General features: G+C 42.1%; 1 protein-coding gene across 1 annotated transcript; it reads left to right on the top strand.

Moving 5' to 3' along the window:
- The first annotated feature begins 21807 nt into the window (after nt 1-21807).
- On the top strand, nt 21808-22182 carry LOC110931919 (cold shock protein 2-like). Its single transcript, XM_022175289.1, has one exon. The coding sequence runs from the start codon at nt 21808-21810 to the stop codon at nt 22180-22182; it is 375 nt and encodes a 124-aa protein (XP_022030981.1).
- Nucleotides 22183-22819: the final 637 nt, after the last annotated feature.

The following is a 22819-nucleotide window of genomic DNA, read 5'->3' as shown; positions in this document are numbered from 1 at the left end:
TACGAGTCGCAATGGTGATCTCGGCTTGTCATGGTCTGGTTACGAGTCGCAACAGGACTCGCAACTGTGGTTTCGGTTCATGCTAATGTGGTCTCGAGTCGAGACTGTGGGTTCCCGACTCGCAATCTGGGTCGCAACCAAGTGTGTAACTGATTTCCATAATTCATGCAATGATTTATCCGTGATTCTAGCAAACATCTAAGGCAGTTTCGGAAATCAGATCAAACAACAGTTTCATTCCAAAATCAAACACATTCACACACGTTCATAGCATCATCATCAAGAATGTAGAATTCGCACTTAATCAAGCATCAAATCGGATCATGTGATTTACAAAATCATAAACTATCATGCAACCTAATCAAACCGATTCTTATTATAGCCGATTACAAACATTCAATAACCCATAATCGAAGCATCATTTAGCAAGCACTTAACATCAAACACTAACCAGATTAGCCCTATTTTATCATCATGCAATTCTAAAACATGTGAAGGATGCAAGAACATCAACCAATTTAATAACCAAACACTAACCGAAAGGTGAAGGATGCAAGAACAATTCCAAACTCGTGAGCCTTTGGGTGCCGTCGGCTTCAAGAGAAACGAGAGAGAGGGTAAGAGCTTCTAGGGTTTTGTGACTTGTGTGTGTGTTTTGCAACTAATGAGAAAACAAGTCCCTAAGGGGTGTTGTGTTTGTTTGCGCATAAGGGGAGTGGGCCGAGCCCACTCGGCTACTTCTAATGGTCCGCGAGCAAGTGTAAAGCCCAATAGGCTTGTGCGGTCCAAGGGTGTTGTGCGATTCGGGTTTCCAAGTGTTGTGCGGTTCAATACATACATGCACACATGATACACAAAAACCAAAACATTCATTAAATCATATAATTCAGTTCTCGTAAGCACGTAACGTTACATCAAAGCAAGTCTAAAGTCCGAGTTGTCACATTATCCCCAACTAATTGGAAATTTCGTCCCGAAATTTGGTATGCACTCACTGAGGAAGCTAGGTAAGTTCAATCGTTCACTGGTTTTCCTGGGGTGTCACATCCTCCCCCCGTTGATCTGGAATTTCGTCCCGAAATTCCGAAGTAGTAGCTTCAGCCTCAGCAGTGGTTGTGCTGTTCGCGAACAATTGGGGGTACTTTTCTATTATCCTGTCTTCGCGTTCCCAGGTGTACTCTGGGCCACGTTTGGAGTTCCAACGAACTCGAACAAGAGGGATTCTCTTGTTTTTGAGGACCCTCACATCCCGGTCCGTGATTTCGACTGGTTCCTCGACGAACTGCAACCGCTCGTCGATAGTGAGTTCTTTGAAAGGAATGATGAGGTTTTCATCTGATAGGCACTTCTTTAAGTTCGATACATGAAAGACATTGTGAACTGCCCCGAGTTCAGCTGGTAGGTTTAGCTTGTAGGCTACCTTGCCGATCTTTTCTATGATTTCGAATGGTCCGACGTAACGCGGATTTAGTTTGCCCCGTTTGCCAAAACGTACCACACCCTTCCAGGGTGAGACTTTCAATAATACCCGGTCCCCGACCTGAAATTCCAAAGGCTTTCTACGCTTGTCCGCGTAGGCTTTCTGACGGTCGCGTGCTGCCGCCATGCGTTGTCGTATCTGTGCAATCTTTTCTGTGGCGTCCACTACAATCTCTGGACCCGTAATCTGACTATCCCCCACCTCTGCCCAACAGAGAGGTGACCGGCATTTACGCCCGTACAATGCCTCGAATGGAGCGGCTTGAATGCTGGTGTGATAACTATTATTATACGAGAACTCCACCAAAGGGAGATGCTATTCCCAGCCATTGCCGAAATCGATAACGCATGCCCGAAGCATGTCTTCTAGAGTTTGAATCGTTCGCTCAGACTGCCCATCCGTCTGAGGGTGATATGCTGTGCTCATGTCTTATCGTGAGCCGAAAGATTTATGCATCGCTTGCCATAGCTCTGACGTGAATCGTGCATCGCGATCCGAAATGATGGATGTGGGCACCCCGTGCCTCGAAACAACTTCTTTAAGATAGACGTCTGCGAGAGTGGAGAACTTATCCGTTTCCTTTATAGGTAGGAAGTGTGCAGACTTGGTGAGTCGATCCACGATCACCCATATGGTATCATTCCCACGCTGGGATCTAGGTAGGCCTGTAACGAAATCCATGGAAATTTCTTCCCATTTCCATTGCGGTATCTTAGGCTGCTGAAGTAGACCCGCTGGTTTCTGGTATTCGACCTTGATTCTCGCACAGGTCAAACACTTTCCAACGTACGTAGCGATGTGGGCCTTCATACTAGGCCACCAATAAGTAGTGCTGATATCGTGGTACATTTTATCCGACCCTGGATGTACCGAGTAGCGAGACTTGTGTGCTTCGTCCATCACAAGTTCGCGTAGACCGCCATAAAGTGGGACCCAAATACGCCCCGTTACATAGTAGGCGCCGTCTGCCTTCTGTTCCATTCGTTGTCGTGAGCCGCGTAAGGCTTCAGCTTTGACATTTTCGGGTTTCAATGCTTCTACATGAGCATTTCGTATCTGTGCAGGAAGGCTAGACTGAATCGTAAGCTGTAGCGCTCGCACGCGCCGTGGTAGAGTGTCTTTTCGACTGAGGGCGTCAGCCACAACATTGGCCTTGCCCGGATGGTACTTGATAGCGCATTCGTAGTCGTTCAGTAGTTCAACCCATCGTCGTTGACGCATGTTCAAATCCTTCTGCTGAAGAATATGCTCGAGACTCCTGTGATCGGTGTAAATCGTGCACCTGGTACCGTACAGGTAGTGTCGCCATATCTTAAGCGCGAAAACGACAGCTCCCAGCTCTAAATCGTGCGTCGTGTAGTTACGTTCGTGAACCTTTAATTGACGAGACGCGTAGGCAATAACTTTATCCCGCTGCATCAATACGCAACCCAGACCCTGTATTGATGCGTCACAATATACTACAAAGTCATCTGTGCCCTCTGGCAAAGAGAGGATAGGTGCGCTGCAAAGTCTATCCTTTAGGTACTGAAAAGCAGTCTCCTGGGGCTCTCCCCAGCGATAAACGACACCCTTCTGTGTTAGTAGCGTGAGCGGCTGAGCAATCTTGGAAAAGTCCTTGATGAACCGCCGATAATAACCTGCCAAACCCAAGAATTGGCGTATTTCTGTCGGTGTACGCGGTGCAGGCCAGTTTCTAATCGAATCTACCTTGGATGGATCGACATGAATCCCATCCTTGTTCACTACATGGCCTAAGAAGTGGACTTCACGAAGCCAGAAGTCGCATTTAGAAAGCTTGGCGTACAGCTGTTCCTTCCGAAGGAGTTCCAATATCAGGCGAAGATGCTGCTCGTGTTCCTCCTGACTCTTGGAGTAAATCAGGATGTCGTCGATGAAAACAATGACGAACTTGTCAAGATAGGGTTTGCACACCCTGTTCATAAGATCCATAAATACAGCAGGCGCGTTCGTCAACCCGAACGGCATGACAAGAAACTCGTAGTGGCCGTAGCGAGTTCTGAAGGCTGTCTTGGAGACGTCCTCATCCCGGACTCTCAGCTGATGATACCCTGACCTCAAGTCTATCTTCGAATAGTAACACGACCCTTGCAACTGGTCGAATAAGTCGTCGATGCGCGGAAGAGGATAACGGTTCTTCACCGTTACCTTGTTGAGTTCACGGTAGTCGATACACATCCTGAACGTACCGTCTTTCTTTTTCACGAATAGTACTGGAGCTCCCCAAGGCGAAGAGCTTGGACGAATAAAGCCCTTTTCCAAGAGCTCTTGTAGCTGCTTTGACAATTCTTCCAATTCTGATGGAGCTAGACGGTATGGTGCGCGAGCTATGGGTGCTGCTCCTGGAGCGAGCTCGATTTGAAATTCGACCTGTCGATGAGGCGGTAGTCCAGGTAAGTCTTCAGGAAACACCTGATGGTAATCGCGTACGACTGGAATATCCTCCAATTTCTTTTCGTTTACTGATGCGTCTGTAACGAGTGCCAGAATGGCAGTGTGCCCCTTTCGTAAGCATTTCTGAGCCTTCAAGAAAGAGATAATGCCAACTACAGCACCACTTTTGTCGCCTTGGACTTCGAGAGGTTCTTGACCAGAACGAGGAATACGAATTATCTTCTCGCTGCATAAGATTTCTGCCTGGTGTTGGGATAACCAATCCATCCCAATCACGACGTCGAAGCTACCCAAAACTATGGGAGTGAGATCTATAGAGAAAGCTTGACCAACTAGGATAAGATTACAACCCTGAACTACGTGCGTGGCTTCTAGACTTTTACCGTTAGCTAACTCTACTACATGTTTGGTGGGTAAAAGTGTTGGTGCACGTTTTAGCAGTTGACACATTTTCACAGACATATAGCTTGTATCCGCACCCGAATCAAACAAAACAGTAACGTAAATATTGTCGAGGAGAAACTTACCCATAACTACGTTGGGATCGTTCACTGCGTCACCTCGACCTAGCACAAAAGCGCGTCCCCTAGCCTCGTGGCCATTGTTATTGTTGTTCCCACCGTTGTTGTTCCCGTTGCACTGGTTATTGTTGTTGCGATTCTGGTTCAACTGAGGGCAGTCGCGTTTGAAATGACCTTCAGCCCCACACTGGAAACATCCCCGGTTTCCACGCTGTGGCTGCTGTTGCTGCTGTGGGTTCTGTGGAGCTGGTTGTTGCGGTTGCTGGTTCTGATTTGCAGGCCGTGGGCTCCTACAGTCTTTAGCCTCGTGCCCCATCTTGAGGCATCTTTGACAACGACCCTTGCTGCATGGGCCGCTATGGTGCCTGTTGCAATTGTGACACTTGGGGTGAAATCCCTGATATCTTCCCCGTCTATGACCACCAGAGGATTGCTGACTGGGACTCTGGTAGTGGTCAGTCTTCTGTTGCTGAGCTTGAGACTGAACAGATACTGAACCTTTACTGGAATCCCCATCCCACTTCCTTTTGCTGTCACTAGTAGTAGCAGGAGTAGCTGAAGGAGTGACTATAGCAGTAGCGTTGACACGCTTAGGCAGTTTATTCTGATCCACTGCCTGGTCGGTGATGCGATGAGCGAGGCGCTGAATTTCCTGGATGTTATCGAGATTAGCCGAGGTAACATGGCTCTAGATCTCGGGCGCCAATCCCTTGAGATACATCTCAATGCGCTTGTATGGAGGGTCCACCATAGTTGGACATAGCACGGCCAGCTCGTTCGACCGTTTAGTATACGCTTCGATCTCTGATCCAACCATTTTCAAATTATACAGCTCGTCTTCCAACTTGTGAATATCTTCACGCGTACAATACTCACGCTTGATAAGTTCCTTGAAATCGTTCCAGGGTGTGGCGTTAGCAGCTGCCAACCCTAAGATCTGAACTTGGGCGTTCCACCAAGTCAGTGCTATTCCTTCCAAAGTGCCAGTTGCATACTTGACCTTGTGAGCCTCAGGGCACTCGCACATTTCGAATACTGACTCTAGCTTTTCAAACCAGTGGAGGAGTCCCACTGCCCCCTCTGTGCCGCTGAAAGTACTTGGACGACAGTCCATGAAGTTCTTAAAGGTGCAAACTTGCTGCGCTGGTTGACCTATTGTGTACGAATAGGGCAAAGTTTAAATACAAGGGCTAGTTCAGGAGTGTAGGATCTAAAGATCCTAGCGTAAGTTATGACTACAGGATATTCTACCTGCTTGAGCAGCTGCAAGTGCCGCAGCAACTTGAGCTTGAACGAGAGCCTCTAGCTGGGCTTGAGTCATGTTGATTCGTCCAGACATGATCTTCATAGTAAAAAGTAACGTGAGTGAGAGTGGTTCGCGAGTAGGGCGATGACAGAAAAGTGTAAGCACGTAGGGATTCTCATGCTATAGTATCACGTGTATCTAAACGTAATGCGAGCAAAGTTCTAAGCAGTTCTAGCAAACAGGCAATAAACATAAACCTTATTACCTAGGATGTCGAGTCTTGCACGTGGAGCGAAGCGTCGTTGTGGATCGTTGTGAGCACTGTTCTGGTTATAGTCTGGTTTTAATAAAACGTTTTCCCATATTAAAACCTAGTTCTCTATAACCAATGGCTCTAATACCAATCTGTCACACCCCCAAAATCCACCTGCGGGGTATCACCGCCTGGGAGCGTGACTGACCAGGATCAAGCCATCAATCATATCAAACATAGCATTTAATAATAATAAAAGTAATTAAGGTAGTTCATCATGACATGATTGATGTTTCAAAACCAAACATTATTTATGTAGCGGAAGCATAGTAATGTAATCTCAAAAACAGTTATAAGTTCAGGTATCGTTCATGATCCAAATCCCACAACGACCTGCTCCTCCCTGTGCAAGCTCCATAATGTACCTAAGGTCCTGCAAGGCATGCAGCAAATAATCAACAAACTAGTTGAGCGAGTTCACAGGAAGTAAGTGCGTAATAGTAAAGCGTAAGTTCATCTAGTGGGGGTTTCCCATGTATATACTACTGGTGAGGGATTCTCACGTTTATCCTTTATAATGGGGGCTTCCCATTATGGTACTTACTAGACTAGAGCGACCATGTGTTCTTCTTAAACCGAGAACAGGAATACGTACTGGGTCACGTAGGCTTTACGTGACGTGCCCTTCCCCGAGGACAGTGGTACGCGTGGGGGCTACGCAGGATTTACGCAGCGTGTCCTTCCGACCCGGAAGACAGTAGAAGGTATTGGGTTACGTAGGCTTTACGTAACGTGTCCTCCCGACCCGGGAGACAAATGGCAATTACTGGGTTACGTAGGCTTTACGTAACGTGTCCTGACTATCCTGAGGACGATGGTCTATAGTCTAGTGAATGCGTAAGTACGAGTAACTCTTTCAATATCAACATATCCAACCCAATTCCCAACCCGGGAATCCCATGCCTTGGCTGTGTGAACTCACCTTGGTTTGCTCGGCAGATACACAAGGAGTACAGATAAGCTAGTAAATGGTCAACCACGTCCTATCACGGTTTGTATACAACTCAGGTTTTGACTTCACGTAATGCACGTATAAAACATACAAGTTAACATGTTTCGAGCACTTATAGAACATGGTAACACTTAGCAGTCAAGAGCATAACTTGTGCGTTCTAATCTTGGCCCAACATAACCCGGCCCAATATATTAAACTGGTGTGGTCCAATGTCGGAGCCCAAAAGACAATCAGCCCAATTACATACTACCAAATACATATCGGCCCAATAAAGGTCCAATGGTATACACGGCCCAAATACATAACGCATGACAGTCAAATGCATAAGTCCAAAAGAGTTTGTTCCAGAATGATTGGGCCCGTGACAGTGTAGGCCCAAAACAGTGCACGTGCATACTTGGTCTCGAGTCGCAACCGGCGATCTCGAGTCGCAACAGGGAATTACGAGTCACAGCAGGAGATTTCGAGTCGCAACAGGAGGTTACGAGTCGCAATGGTGATCTTGGCTTGTCATGGTCTGGTTACGAGTCGCAACAGGACTCGCAACTGTGGTTTCGGTTCATGCTGATGTGGTCTCGAGTCGAGACTGTGGGTTCCCGACTCGCAATCTGGGTCGCAACCAAGTGTGTAACTGATTTCCATAATTCATGCAATGATTTATCCGTGATTCTAGCAAACATCTAAGGCAGTTTCGGAAATCAGATCAAACAACAGTTTCATTCCAAAATCAAACACATTCACACACGTTCATAGCATCATCATCAAGAATGTAGAATTCGCACTTAATCAAGCATCAAATCGGATCATGTGATTTACAAAATCATAAACTATCATGCAACCTAATCAAACCGATTCTTATTATAGCCGATTACAAACATTCAATAACCCATAATTGAAGCATCATTTAGCAAGCACTTAACATCAAACACTAACCGGATTAGCCCTAGTTTATCATCATGCAATTCTAAAACATGTGAAGGATGCAAGAACATCAACCAATTTAATAACCAAACACTAACCGAAAGGTGAAGGATGCAAGAACAATTCCAAACTCGTGAGCCTTTGGGTGCCATCGGCTTCAAGAGAAACGAGAGAGAGGGTAAGAGCTTCTAGGGTTTTGTGACTTGTGTGTGTGTTTTGCAACTAATGAGAAAACAAGTCCCTAAGGGGTGTTTTGTTTGTTTGCGCATAAGGGGAGTGGGCCGAGCCCACTCGGCTACTTCTAATGGTCCGCGAGCAAGTGTAAAGCCCAATAGGCTTGTGCGGTCCAAGGGTGTTGTGCGATTCGGGTTTCCAAGTGTTGTGCGGTTCAATACATACATGCACACATGATACACAAAAACCAAAACATTCATTAAATCATATAATTCAGTTCTCGTAAGCACGTAACGTTACATCAAAGCAAGTCTAAAGTCCGAGTTGTCACAAAAGATGCCGATTCCTGATCCACGATTACCAACTTGGGATCTCCGGCAAGTCCGGTGTTTTACTCAAACATAATGTCCACCCAAGCCTCACCAGCCTTGGGTGACTTTGGAACACATCTGCCCCACCAACATTTTGATTTATAAAATTCTTTAGCACCCTTTACCTTCTTATCAACTATCTTCCCAAAAATGTGCTTGACTTTCCCGTTGAAAGCCTTCTCAACATCAAATTCTCCTTTATCAGCGAAGAATTGATTTGAGATCTCAACCTTTCCAACTTTCTTCATCAAATTTTCCTTTGACAAAGACGAAAAATTCTCATCGTTCACCACTGGAAAGGAACTCACAATCTTTTTATCAACCAATGACTCCTCTGATTTTTGGAATCAGATTCATTGTCAGAACTACTTTCAGACTTTACAACCCATTTTTGTTTACTCAAATCGACTTGTCTTTTGTAAAAACGTTTTGAAGTTTCACCAACTTCCAAAGTCGATTTATCAACACATTTCTTTTTCATATCAGAGTTAGAAGACACTCCCTGTTTTGAATAAATGGACTCTTGGCAGTTCCAAGCAATGTGTCCAACTTTTTGACACTTGAAACAGGTTCTTCTATCAACTCTCGAAGCAAACTTCCTCACATTCTTCTTTACTTCAGCAAGAAACTCTTGATTCGAATGCTTCCAGAACGGTTTCTTCTGTTCATCCTCTGAACTTCCTCCTGAAAACAAATTTTGTTTTTGGTTTATAAGTTTTCTGATTTTTATAATTTTCTGAAGAATTGAAACCAATACCTTTCTTTTTGAGATTACCATTATGGTTTGGTTTCTTTCGATAACCTGAACCATAACCGTAACCCTTTTTCTTGTTCAATCTTTGTTGAACTCTTGAAGTGTACTTTTTAGGTTTTTCAGCAAGATTTAAATCTTTTATTTCAGAAATATTAATTTCTGTTAATTTGAAAACCTGTTTAATCATTTCAGTTTTGACACTTCTTATTGGGAATTCCTCATCAGAAAATAATTTGTCCGAATTATTCAAGGTATAAGCAGCCTTAAACATTTCGTCATTCAAATTATTCTTTGATAACAAGAATTCTTTATTATAAACTTTCTTAACCAGCGAACTCGGACTTTTCTTAGACGAACTCGAACTATCTGACTTAGACTCCAACTTTGACTCTTCATCCATATCCAACACCTGATCGACAACTCTCTTAACTAACTCAGACTCATGATCAGTGTCAGACGCTGTGAATGTGACATCAATATTGTCTGGTAATTCATCAGTGATTTCAGACTTTAATTTGATGTTTAGAGCCTTGTCTACTTGTTCCTCATTTTGTTTCCTGGGGGAATAACTTTCAAAGATAGGAGGCGGACATCTGTTATACTTGATACTTGGTTTCTTACCAGTATCCTCTTCTTTTTCTTTCTTCTTGAAAGCTTCAAGACCTGCAACAGTAGGATAAATACGATCAATCAAATAATCACAAGTAGTATAACTCAAAAGTAATCGGTTGATCCTTTCAGTCTCAATTCTTTCAAGTTCCAACTCCTTCTTCAATTTTGCACAGTCTTCAATATAGTCACTGATGACACTTTGCTTTGTCATTAACGTTGCACTCATTTCGATTTCTGCATTTTTCCTTTTCAGACTGTCAACTGTCCTGTTCAGTACATCGTATGACTCTTTAACATAGTTCACATCAGACAATAAATCTTCCTTCATTTTCTCTAACTCAGCAATCCTTTTATCTTTTTCTTCACAAACTTTGCAAGCTTCTGAACATTTCTCACAAGGCTTTCTGACTTCAACCACCTTTTCAACTATCTTTTCGACTTCGACAGTCTTTTCAACTTCTACAAGTTTCTCGACCTCAACAATCTTTTCGACAATCTTTTCAATTTCAACTATTTTCTCAACTTCCACGAGTTTCTCGACTTCGACAATTTTCTCCACTACCTTTTCTACTTCAACAATCTTCTCTATTGCAATCTCAGCAGTTGCTTCATCTTTTGTTTCTACAGCTTCAGTCTTCGCCTTTTCATCAGCGAGTAGCTTTGCTGCTTCTAGCTCTCTCTGCAATCGAGCAATCTTCTTCTAATTCAGCATCTCAACTTTATCTGCATAGAAAAAATTAAAACTATCAGAATCAATGCTTTTTCTACATTTGTTAAGATACTCTTCCTCATCATCTGTATCAACATCACTTCGAAGATCTGGAAATATCGGAATCCTTTTCTGACAATCCTCATTTTGATCCAGAATCGTGGTAACTAATGCTACATCTGGTTTAGTTCCACTAGGTATATACTTATCCCAGCTAAACCCATGTGCAACAAACTCATCACTTTCGTCTATTATCCCATAATAAGCTTTCCTATTGGCTTCTTCAATCATTTTCCCATGAGCAGTTTGCGGTTCCTTTTGTTGAGGTTTTTGATCGATTTGACGAAAGATTGATTTCTGATAGTAATTGCTCTTTTCTTGACTACCAGTTGACTCTTGGTTCTTACATTCCCGTTTAAAGTGACCTTTTCCTTTACATCGGAAACAGGTAACCTTTGACTTGTCAAAACCAAGTGGAGATGTAGCCATTCCTCGAAACTCGTCTCTGCCCGTACTCTGTTGAAATTTTTCAGCTCTCCTGCAGGCACTAGCTAAGCACCACTTCACATCCATCAGCTGAAGCTCTTCTGCATCGATTTGGTCGTAATCTTCTTTTGTGAGCATCGGACTACCAATCCTTCCGGCAATCAAACTTTCATACGACTCTAACATGGCGACAAGAGATGCCATGTGTTCTTTAGCCACTTCAGGAGACAGATTCTAATCATTCTGAATAGTTAGAGTAACATTGCACTGCAGATTATTCTAATTTTGCTTTTGAGGGCTAGGTGTGTTGCAGTTTGGATCAAAGCTTGAGAATGATGAAGTAGCTCCACCACATTGAGTTGTAGTACTTGCATTTGGACTTGCAGAACCATCAGCACTGAATGCAGTACTAATCTTTGGACTTTGACTGGAAGTGGCCTCAAACTTGTTTCCTCGATAGTACAGACTGACATCTTGCTTTGCATTTGGATTTGTCATGATAGCTGTCTTTTGAATATCCAGCTCCTGCTCTTCGATTTTCTGAATAAACTGAGCCAAATTCATGCTTTCGGACTTTCTCATAAGTTTCACAACCATCAAATATGTTCCCCACTTATGCTGTGGTAATGCCTCAGCTAGTTTGTCGACCCACTCATCGTCCTCTTTCTTGATATCCAACCTATCCATTTCCAATACCAGATGACAATACCTATCAATGGTCTGCTTGGTTGTTTCATGATCAAATGCAGTAAACATATCAAACGATTTCTTCAATAATGCCTTCTTGTTTTTGATCATATCGGCACTCCCTCTGAATTTCTGAATCAACGCTTCCCAGATTGATCTAGCTGTACCATTATGTTGAAGTAAAACAAAGATGTCTTCTTTAACTGCTTGCTAAAGGATGCTGATCATCATCTTTTCACTTGTGTGTTTCAACTTGTCAGCTTCTTTAAAATCATTAAAACCCTTCTCTAATCCACGTTCATTCTTTGGTTTCTCATAATCTTTCAGCAATGAACACCATGTGTCAAATCTGTAAGCTTGAACCCAGTTCTCGAATCGGTTTTTCCAATCCTGAAAATCTTCAATGTACATGAGTTTCGGTGGTTTTTGATGAGTTCCCGTCTCATTCTCATTATACAACGCTTCAGCAGCGGTTACAGGAGCAACGGGTGTTGCGAATGCATTGTAGAACTCTTCAGCCATGTTTCGGGAAATACCTGATGATCTTGAATTACCTGACGTACACAAAACAAACAAAAACTCAATCAGTTTAAAAATTTATCAAATAACAGTATAATACTGATACTCGAACTGATGAATAGTCTGTTCTGATTGAAGTTTGACAAACTGTACGAACTGCTATGACTCGGATCAATTTCAAACGAACAAACTCACTTCGTGCGAACTTATGGACTTTTGAACGACCTAATGAATATTCGACCTGACGAACTTTTGACAATCGTGAACTCCAAACCGTACAAAATGGAACCAACTTTCAAGCGAATTGGACCTTTACAACTAAATGACCTCGTGAATAATACGCGTGAAATGAACAACCTGTTTGGGCTTTAAAAATCCAGTTATCAGACAAACAAAACAGTGAAATAGTTGTGATTGGGCCGTTAACTAACACCAATGGTTGGGCCGATGAACCTTTTCACATGCAATCAACAGTTTGTAAAACAAATGATAGTTTGTATAATCTTGATCACGTGAACAGTCAACACTCAATGTTTACTATGATTTGACCGACGACATGAAGTGGCCTGCCACCCTTTATTTTTAAACAAGTCCCATTGGGCCGCTAATTACACTAACTGACAACAATCAACACTATTTTTATGATTGGGCCGCTTGTTTGACCGGGGATTGGGCCGTCAATTTGAACCAATGAATCAATTATGTGATTGACAACTTTCACATGGGCTTCAAACACTAAATGACGAAGCATTGGGCCGCACCTTCTATATCATTCTTTGATTGGACCAAAGTTCTAATGCAATCCGACCACATTTAAGTCTTTTACATGCTCATTGGACCGATACAATAACAATAACATATAACAAACGATTGTGACAACTTCTTTTGGTTTTATTAGGTCGCAAAATCCCACTTCAGCCGACAATTACACATGCACGATTTTAATGATGTCTGACAAGCATTAATATCAAAACATGTTTTTTCCTTTAATATTCAAGTACCTCAAATAACTGTCCAAATGACTCTGATTGGGCCACGAAAAAACACTAGCCCGACAATACAATTAATACTTCACATGATCTCATGCAACCATTAAATGAGTTTTTAATATCAATGTTCAACAATCAATTCAACATTATTGGACCGATGACTGAAAAGCGGACCTATGTTGTGACCAGACGAGCGAACCTGTTTGGACAAATAAGCGAATCTACAGATACACCTAAGAGCGGACCTTATGAACGAACCACAAGAACGAACCTGAATTTGTCAGAAAAACGAACCTAATGAGCGGACCTTATTAACGAACCACAAGAGCGAACCTGATTTGATCTTATAAATGAACCAAAGTGTTATTTGAAGCGGACCTAATGCAATATTTGGAGCGGACCTATCAAAAACATGTCCGAAAAAGCGAACCAGGTGTCTAATAAGCGAAACTTTGGAGCGGATCTACACCTTGTTTATAAAAGCGGACCATATTCGGACCGTAAAATCTCGTTCTGATGAAGAAAGAAGGTGTAGAAGAAAGAATTTTAGATGAAATCCAGCAAATCTCTATAGAACTCCCCCTCCTGAAGCTCTGATACCACTTGTAGGATCATGTTTTGACCCGAACGAGTCTATCAGAGGAGTTTTGATCAGATACAGGTGCGGAAAACAAGTACCTGACGTAGAAACAACTAGATATTCTCTTAAATCACTTTGTTGATTGATATAACAGCCTTTACAATCAATTCTCACACCGGCAGCACCTCGGTATGGAAAATCAGAACGTTACAAATGAGATTTGCTTATGAGTATTTATACTATTGGTAGGTTCCCATATTCGTACATGTACAAATAAGCGAAGCTAACAGGTTCCCATATATGGACATGTCAGGTTCCCATATACGGACATGACAGGTTCCCATATACGGACATGACAGGTTCCCATATACGGACATGACAGGTTCCCATATACGGACATGACACATAAGCGAACCTATACTCTAAAACACATATACTCTCCAGTTTTCTCGTAAAACACGCCCTAATCTATACAATACAAAGAAAGACTCGATCCAAGACGAAATCAACAGATGTAGTGCACCAACAAGATTAGTGGGGGCTTCCCATGTGTTACTAGACCGTGTGTATCGGCTGCTACGAAAATGTAAGTGGTGCCCTAAGTCAATGTCTATCAGCATTGACCCTTTGCCCATAGTCCATTAGTACACGCCCGTCCGACCGGCACGGTGTGAGGTTTGTTTAACCTAATAGCGCTATTAACTAATGACCCGCTCGCCATAGGCCTTGGCGATTAAGTCGATATAATGAGGGACTTCATGATAGAGGTTTGGTCTAGTGTGTATTCTTGGCATCCTACCCACGGAGGATGGTCGTATTTACCGTTTAGTTCATTTACCAATTCCCAACCCTTGGGAATCCCATGCCTTGGAAAGAGTGTGAACTCACCTTTGCTTTGCTCGGTAGATAAAGCATTTTTCCTAAGTTAGTCAACCATACCCTATTATGGTTATCATTTATTAGGACGGTGAACAAGTAATCACGTATAAGCTACACGTATCTAACACATATTTGTCAAGTAGTTGTACAAGTAACAGTTATAGTATAATACCTTAACCATACATAGTCCATGTATAAAATAGTTAATCAAATAATAATAATATGAGATAGTGAGTGTGCGACAAACAGGAATTCAAAATAGAGAGGGTGGGCTCGGATGGTTCTAGTGTGCGATTCATCTTTACCCCAATGTATGTGTGTGGCCCAATTATATCATGAGCCCAAACGAGCGTGAGACCAAACTACTGATGTGCGACCAGCTTTTGTAGGAATGTATGGCCCAATCAAAATGAAAGAGGATTCATAAAGGGTGTGGGGTCCGCACATTTACATGTGCAGCCAATTACAATGAAAACATCATCTCTTCCTTAAAATTTAACCGAAAAAGACAAGGTAACCAATTTAATGCGCAATTTCAACCCACTCAACTTTCAGGTGGGTTATACCTTGTGCTTATGTAGTGATACATTTATGAAAACCCAGATTCATGCTTTACAAATAACAGTCATCGTATCTGATTCATCATCGTCACTCAACATACTTTTAACGATTATTTGTGTGACATCTAACTATCAGTTTGCGTTAGTTAAAAAAATCACAATTGATTTGAAACAAACCACAAGAGAGCCATTAGTTTTCATTAAATCAGTTAATGATTATATACATATTCCTATCCTCTCATACACCAATTTGGTTCATCATTATTTGAGTTGTTATCCACATATGTATCTTTTCATAACTAAGAAATCACAAAGAAAATTAGGACAACAATCATTCAAAGGTAACCAGTGTACTCAAATAGCAACATTAAACTATTCTTTCAAAACAACTTTCATATCTAAGCAAACAATCAGTGACCATATACAATCAGGTTTCATGATACACATCAATATTAAAGGTAATACGTTACTGACCGAGAAGTTGTGAAGGAACAGGTGTGCGTGAGCATGTCACCACTGTTTCTCTTCTTTGAACCACCCGAGTTCTCCTACGCCACTGTTTCGGATCCGAACCAAAATGCCACTGTCACCGCTCCCGTAACCCAGCTTCAATTATCGTCACTATTCGAACCAACCCACCACTGTTGCTTCTGTTTGCCGCCATACCACTGCTGTCAGAACCACCACCCATCCTCGGAAAACCGTCGAAAATTGTAGCACCACCGCAGTCGCCGTCGCCGATATCTGCTCTAGCTCTCTTTCTCCTCAGTCTTTCTCGATCTCTCTCTTTCTCCGTTCTTGTCGTCTGGCACCACCGTACGCCACCACCAACCGGTGGTGGCCGTTTAATTGCGTGCAACGGAAGGGGGGTGGGTGTGTGACCGGAAAAACAGGAGGGAACAGGGAGGAGACGGTTTTGGGGATGTGGCTTGCCGGAGTGTCTTCACCGAAAATCATTCCGGTGATCGGAATTCGAAAGGAAGTAGGATATGGGGAGGTGTAGATTTTGATTGTAGGTGTGGTAGGTTAGGGTGTAAGATTTGATAACTACACATGCAGTTTACGCATTATAACAGAAACATGGTTTGGCGGTGAGGACTTGTTTTTGCGGGCCGTGGATTAAAGAGAGTGGGTTGGGAAAGAGTTGGGCTGCTAGGGTGCCATAAGGGGATCATTTGGGCCGTATACAATGAAACAGAAGTTGAAGTTGTAGCAATTGTTGTTTTAGGTTCATAACATATATATATATACAAACAATAATTAGTGTGTAATTAAGCTTCAACTAATTTGTATTAACCAAGTTACGGTTCGGGCGTCGTAAGCATCGGGTTACGTGAGTTATGCCATGGTTCAAATGGTCCAGATCAGTTCAACGCTATAAATTAAATAAGTATTAAATAATTTCGCCGAATAAGATCATTATATAGATTGAAATATAAATGCGAAACTAATGGTTTGCCTCGAGAATTCGGGTTGTCACATAATAATAATAATAATAATAATAATAATAATAATAATAATAATAATAATAATAATAATAATTAAGAATAATAATAAATGACCATTCTCTCGACGATTGGGATGGAGAATACGGGTTGTCACATTATCCCCATGTTATAGGAATTTCGTCCTCGAAATTTAAGCTAAGACATATGTTACGCTCTATATAGATTGGTTCGTCAATATCCCATTACCATACGTAAATACACGCGGTTTCACGAAAGTTCACAAAAAGAATATGTAAGCCACATAGCACATAAAGTCACAAAAAGAATATGTAAGCCACATAGCACGTAAAGTCACATAATACGTAAGATCGCGTAGCATAAAATTCACATGGTTTGTACGTATTTCACATAGTATAGAATTTCGCGCAATTAATTATTCACTTGTAATACAATTCCATGAGTGCTTGGTGAAATTTTCGAGACACTAGGTTAACAGGGTTTGTGTTTACACTGTGAAGGTCGGGTGTCACATTCTTTCTTCTTCAATTTTATCATTATCAATTTTCTCAGTCAATTTTTTAACTTGATCATTTGAAAATTTGAGCATTTTATCACGATCAAGAATCTGATCTTCAACCTTTCTGACTCTTTTTGTCAGATCATTTACCTTCGTATCATTGAGGTAAGCTTGTGTACTACAAACTTTGCAATTTTTCATGCAACGTTTACAGTCACTGTCACCTTTGACTTTCTTACCTGATTCACTTGACGACGCATTTGAACTGACCTGGCTTTTAGACTCAGATACAGACTTAGAGTCTACCTCAAGTGCCTTAGCAGCCAGCACCTTGTCAGCCATCTTTCCAAAGTTTTCAGCTGTCAACTCCTGTGACGTATCAATGATCCCTTCATCGATCTTCTTTGGCTTCAGCTCCTGCTTTTTTTCTTTCTCTTTCTCTTTTTCTTCACCACCTCCCCACCATTCTCTCTGTTGAGACTCTTCTAGTTCAGCAAATTCCTCAGCTAAAGCTTTAAGACTAAGAGTCTTTGGATCAATAGCAATGTTTCCTTCAGGATCAAGATAACACTCTCTATCTGCATCCCACCTTATTGCCTTTTTAGCTTCACTAAATACACGAGAAATTCTCATCATCCTCCATTCAGCTCTCTGTTGTCTATCATTTGCTTTTACTGCTGCTGTTCTGGTGTCTTTGAACGGTTTGATTTCTGTTTTTGCAACAAACGCATAACCTACTGCGTCTTCCTCAGGTAGCAGCTCACTCCAGTCAAAACCTTCATCGTCATGAATGACAGCAAGAGCTTTGGATTTTTCTTTGTCTTCAATTTGCTTCATCCTGGGGGGTTCAGCCTTGTTCTGGTGATAAATTGCCTTCTTGTAATAATCTTCTCGAAACGGATTTTCAAAATCATCAGCATAAGCATTTCGACATTCTCTTTTAAAATGACCTTTCTGTTTACACTTGAAACAGGTCACTTTTGATTTGTCAAAGCCTAATTTGGTAGATGCTCCACCAATAGACTTTCTTCCTGTAATCTCCATGAAACGTTGTGCCCTTCTCACTGCACTGGCCATACACCACCTTATGTCGATCAATTCCATCTTCTCAGGATCTATTTGATCGTAGTCTTCCTTTGTTAGGTTGGTGTTGCCCATCTTGCCTACCACAAGGCTCTCATACGATTCTAGAACTGAAGCTAAGAAAACCATCTGCTGCTTTGCAGATTCTTCGCTGAAATTTTGACCATTCTTCAAATCTACAGCGATGTTGCATTGAAATAAGTTCTTTGATATAGATTGGTTTGAACTTGTTGAAGAAGATCCACTGTGAAAACCACTATGAGGTGTTTCATGATTCACAGAATTCGAACTTTCTGCAGAAAATATTGTTCTTGGAGATCCGGTCTTTCATAGATTTCCTCTGTAATACAGCTCCACATTCTGCTGATAAGTTGAAATGTTGACTTTTGATTTCTTTATCTCCAACTCGTGGCTTTCTAGTCTTTCGATAAGCAAATCCACAGTCAACTCTTCTGGCAGCTTGATAGTGTTCTTCAACATCAAGGCAAAATATTGCCAATCTTGATCATTCGGCAATGAATCAAACAATTTTTCGACCAACTCCTCTTGAGTATAAATGATTCCATGTCTAGCCAGCTCCATCTTCAGATGCCCAAATCTATCGATCATTTTACAAACAGATTCATTCTTCATACAACCAAATAAATCAAACTCTTTACGCAACAGTTTCTTTTTGTTTTTTTTTTTACAATCTCAGCACTACCTACACACTTAACCCTCAGTTTCTCCTAAAGATCTTTTGAATTTTCATATTCGATCAATGAAATTATATCATCTCTGACTGACTGATGAATCAACGCTATGCATTTTTGTGCAGCAACATGTCTTTCAATATCATCAGGTTCTACTAGACTTTGACCACTTAGATCTCCTGAAGTATAACCATTCTTTAAACTTTTCCAGCTTTGATATGCGAATGCTTTAAGCCACTCCTCAAATCTTGTAGCCCACCGATTATAATCTTCGATCGCCATCAGTTTAGGAGGCTTGTTGTATGTACCGTAAGCACTTTCCACGCTCATTGCATCAGAAAGAATCTTTTTCGCATTCGGTGTTGGTGTAGTTTATACAAGGACATTAAGTCCGAGTTTGTTTAAGTTAAAGATGTCCGACTTTTACATATGTAGCATAGATTTTTTGGGTTCAAGCAAGGTGGTACGAGTTTGGTGTATGTTCGTGATTTGAATTTCATAAGGATAGTGATTGTCTGAATGATAACTAGGAAGCTTTGCCTAAATGTTTGATGATGCAATGAAATAGCCTGATTGTTTGTTATATGCATGATCTGATTATTGCTTAAACATTAGCCTTATTAACTCTCTCAGTTAGTAAACTATATTAGAGTGTAATCCGGTTAAACACGTTAATTCTGTTATGATTGCAAGGATGATTATCACAGCTAGACATATAACATTTCTATTATGCGAATCCTGTTAACCTGTTCTTCCCATCAAGCATGAAATGTATGAAGATGATTAACTGGTTGCAATGTCTGATGTTAACTGTTACACACGCTATGTGATGAACTTTGCTTGCGAAACCATACAAACATGAACTGACTGTGAACACGTGTATACACTAGGCTTTGATTGATTACTTGTGAGTGCATAACCTAGCATACCGAGCAAACCAAGGTGAGTTCACACCCTTACTAAGGCATGGGATTCCCAAGGGCTTGGGAATGGGATTGAAGGAATGATATTGACTAGATTCGTGTACGCACTGTTACTAGACTACCATACCACTGTCCTCGGTTGTGCAGGACACATACTTATGCTATTCACTGTCCTCGGTTGTGCAGGACACATACTTACCCTCTACGTAGACTTATACTTATTACTATCCTCGGTTGTCAAGGATACCTATACTTATTACTATCCTCGGATGTGAAGGATACTTATACTTATTACTATCCTCGGATGTGAAGGATACTTATGCTTATTACTATCCTCGGTTGTGAAGGATACTTATGGTTACGAGTAGTCTAGTGGTTATACAACATGGGAAGCCCCCACCAATAGAACGCACTAACGGCCCAGTAGAGCCACCTGTTACAAACGAACTTACTATTACGCATTTACTTTCTGTGAACTCGCTCAACTAGTTGTTGATCCTCTGTTACATGCCTTGCAGGTCGTTAGGTATACGGAGCTTGCACAGGGAGGAGCAGGTCGTTGTGGGCTTGGATCGTGATTATCCTGTTAAATACTTTTGATATTTGATACTTATTTACGATGGGTTTTTATTAATACGCTTCCGCTAAACAATGATAACTTTCTTATGGTTTGGAACACCTTTCATATAGAACTGGTTTGGTTTGAATGACAAACTACTTATATTATATGTATTGTTCTGTATGATTGGTGGCTTGGTCCTGGTCAGTCACGCTCCCAAGCGGTGATACTCCGCAGGTGGATTTTGGGGGTGTGACACGAACTGTGCGGACTGTGCAAGGAGTTATATGATTATGGATGCATACATAATTCTGGAATTCAGTGCACAGAAACCACAGCAAGTCTTGTCACGTATAGATTCCCTTAGTGTAGGAAAAGGTCAAACGTGAACACCCCTCCCCCTGCCTATTAAATACTCTGCTAGAGTAATAATTGTTTGATATCACTTATGTCGGTATATGTCATACTACTACTGTCTCGTAAGATGATATCAAACAAATGTCTAACCCTATTGTGTTGTGTTCTGTTAGAACATGGCACCCAGAAGAGCTGTGAACGCTCGTGATCAACCTCCTCCTCCCCCACTGCCAAGGACTGCTGAAGAGCTAAACGCCCTACTGGTAGAAAGGATCTCCGTAGCTATCGCCCAGTATGAGGCAAACCGTACTGAAGACAGTGGAGGACCAAGCAATGCAAGACGTAGTGGGAATGGAGATTCATCTGGAGGAAACGCAGCTCAGGGCTGCACTTTCAAACAGTTCCTCGACTGCAAACTGTTGAATTATGATGGCACTGGAGGTGCAGTGGCATTTGTACGCTGGACGAAGAACACTGATGCCACTATCCGCATGAGCAAGTGTACCGCGGATCAACAAGTCACTTTTGCTACTGGGTTGTTTGTTGATGAAGCTTTGACTTGGTGGAATTTGCAAGTCCAGACTCTCGGTGATGATGCTGCGTATGGCATGTCTTGGGATGAACTGAAGGAGAAAATGAGAGAGAAGTATTGCTCTCGTGTTGAACTCCAAAGGTTGGAGACTGAGTTCTGGCATTTAACCATGGAAGGTGCTGACATTACTGGTTATACCCGAAGTTTCCACGATTTGTTGAGGGTGATCCCCTACATGGTGACTCCCAAATTTAAGCGCGCTGAACGCTACATTTGGGGATTGGCCTCCGAATTTCGCAGCATGGTAACTTCGGCCAAACCTGCAACAATCACTGAGGCTGTAACTCTGGCTATCAGCCTACTGAAGATGCTGTTCGCATGAAGTTATCACTAAACCCAACTGAAAAGACCGAGACGCATGCTAAGTCGTCTGGTGACAAGAAGAGATAGCATTCGAATCTGAACCAAGCAACCCGCAGCAACAACAAGGGTTCGAACAACAAGAAGCGTGATACTAACCCACCTATGGAGGCAAAAACCTTCGCAGCTGCAAATGATACTGGAGTTAAGAAATATCAGGGCACTCTGCCCAAGTGTAACCGCTGTGACTTTCACCATGTGGGAAACTGTCGCATTGGGAAATGCGAGAACTGTGGGAAGTCAGACCACCGTACCGAGGATTGTTGGGGTAAAAGTATTGGAAGCCGCAATGGTAATGGTAATAGGAACGGGAATGGGAACCGTAACGGTGCTGGTAATCGAAGCGGTGGTGGAAATGGCAATGGTAACTGGAATGGTAATGGAGCTGGGCAGAACCAAGGATGCTTCAGTTGTGGAAGTAGGGATCATTTCATGAAAGACTGCCAAAGGGAAACAACGTTCAAGCTCGAGCATTCGTAATTGGAGTAAGGAACGCACGCGAGGACCCTAATGTGGTCACCGGAACGTTTCTCGTTAACCATCACTTTGCATCCATACTATTTAACACTGGTGCCGATTATAGCTTCATGTCTGTGGAATTTAAACGTATGCTTGGGATAGAATCTAGTAGATTAGATATTCCTTATTCCATAGAACTAGCCAATGGTAAACTTGTTGAATCGGGTGAAGTTGTTAGAGTTTGCACATTAGAACTAGGTGAACGAAGATTTAGCATCGATCCCTTACCTATTCAATTGGGTAGCTTCGATGTAGTGGTCGGGATGGACTGGTTGTCCAAGAACAAGGCTGAAGTTGTTTGTCACGAGAAAATCATTTGCATCCCTCTGACGAATGATGAAACTCTCATCATCCATGGAGAAAAGCGAGACGCGCCTCTGCGAATTATCAGTAGTATGAAGGCACAGAAGTGCTTAAAGAAAGGATGTGTTGCTTTCCTAGCACATGTTGTAGATAAGAAGTCTATGGAGCCGACACTCGAAGACCTGTGGTGAAGGAATTCCCTGATGTTTTTCCCAAAGATCTGCAAGGACTACCTCCGCAAAGACAAGTCGAATTCAATATAGACTTGCTTCTAGGAGCCGCTCCTGTAGCCAAG

Source organism: Helianthus annuus, chromosome 3, assembly GCF_002127325.2.
Source record: "Helianthus annuus cultivar XRQ/B chromosome 3, HanXRQr2.0-SUNRISE, whole genome shotgun sequence".
Classification (NCBI taxonomy): domain Eukaryota; kingdom Viridiplantae; phylum Streptophyta; class Magnoliopsida; order Asterales; family Asteraceae; genus Helianthus; species Helianthus annuus.
The sequence above is the reverse complement of the archived record's forward strand: the minus strand, read 5'-3'. Positions and strand labels throughout refer to the sequence as shown.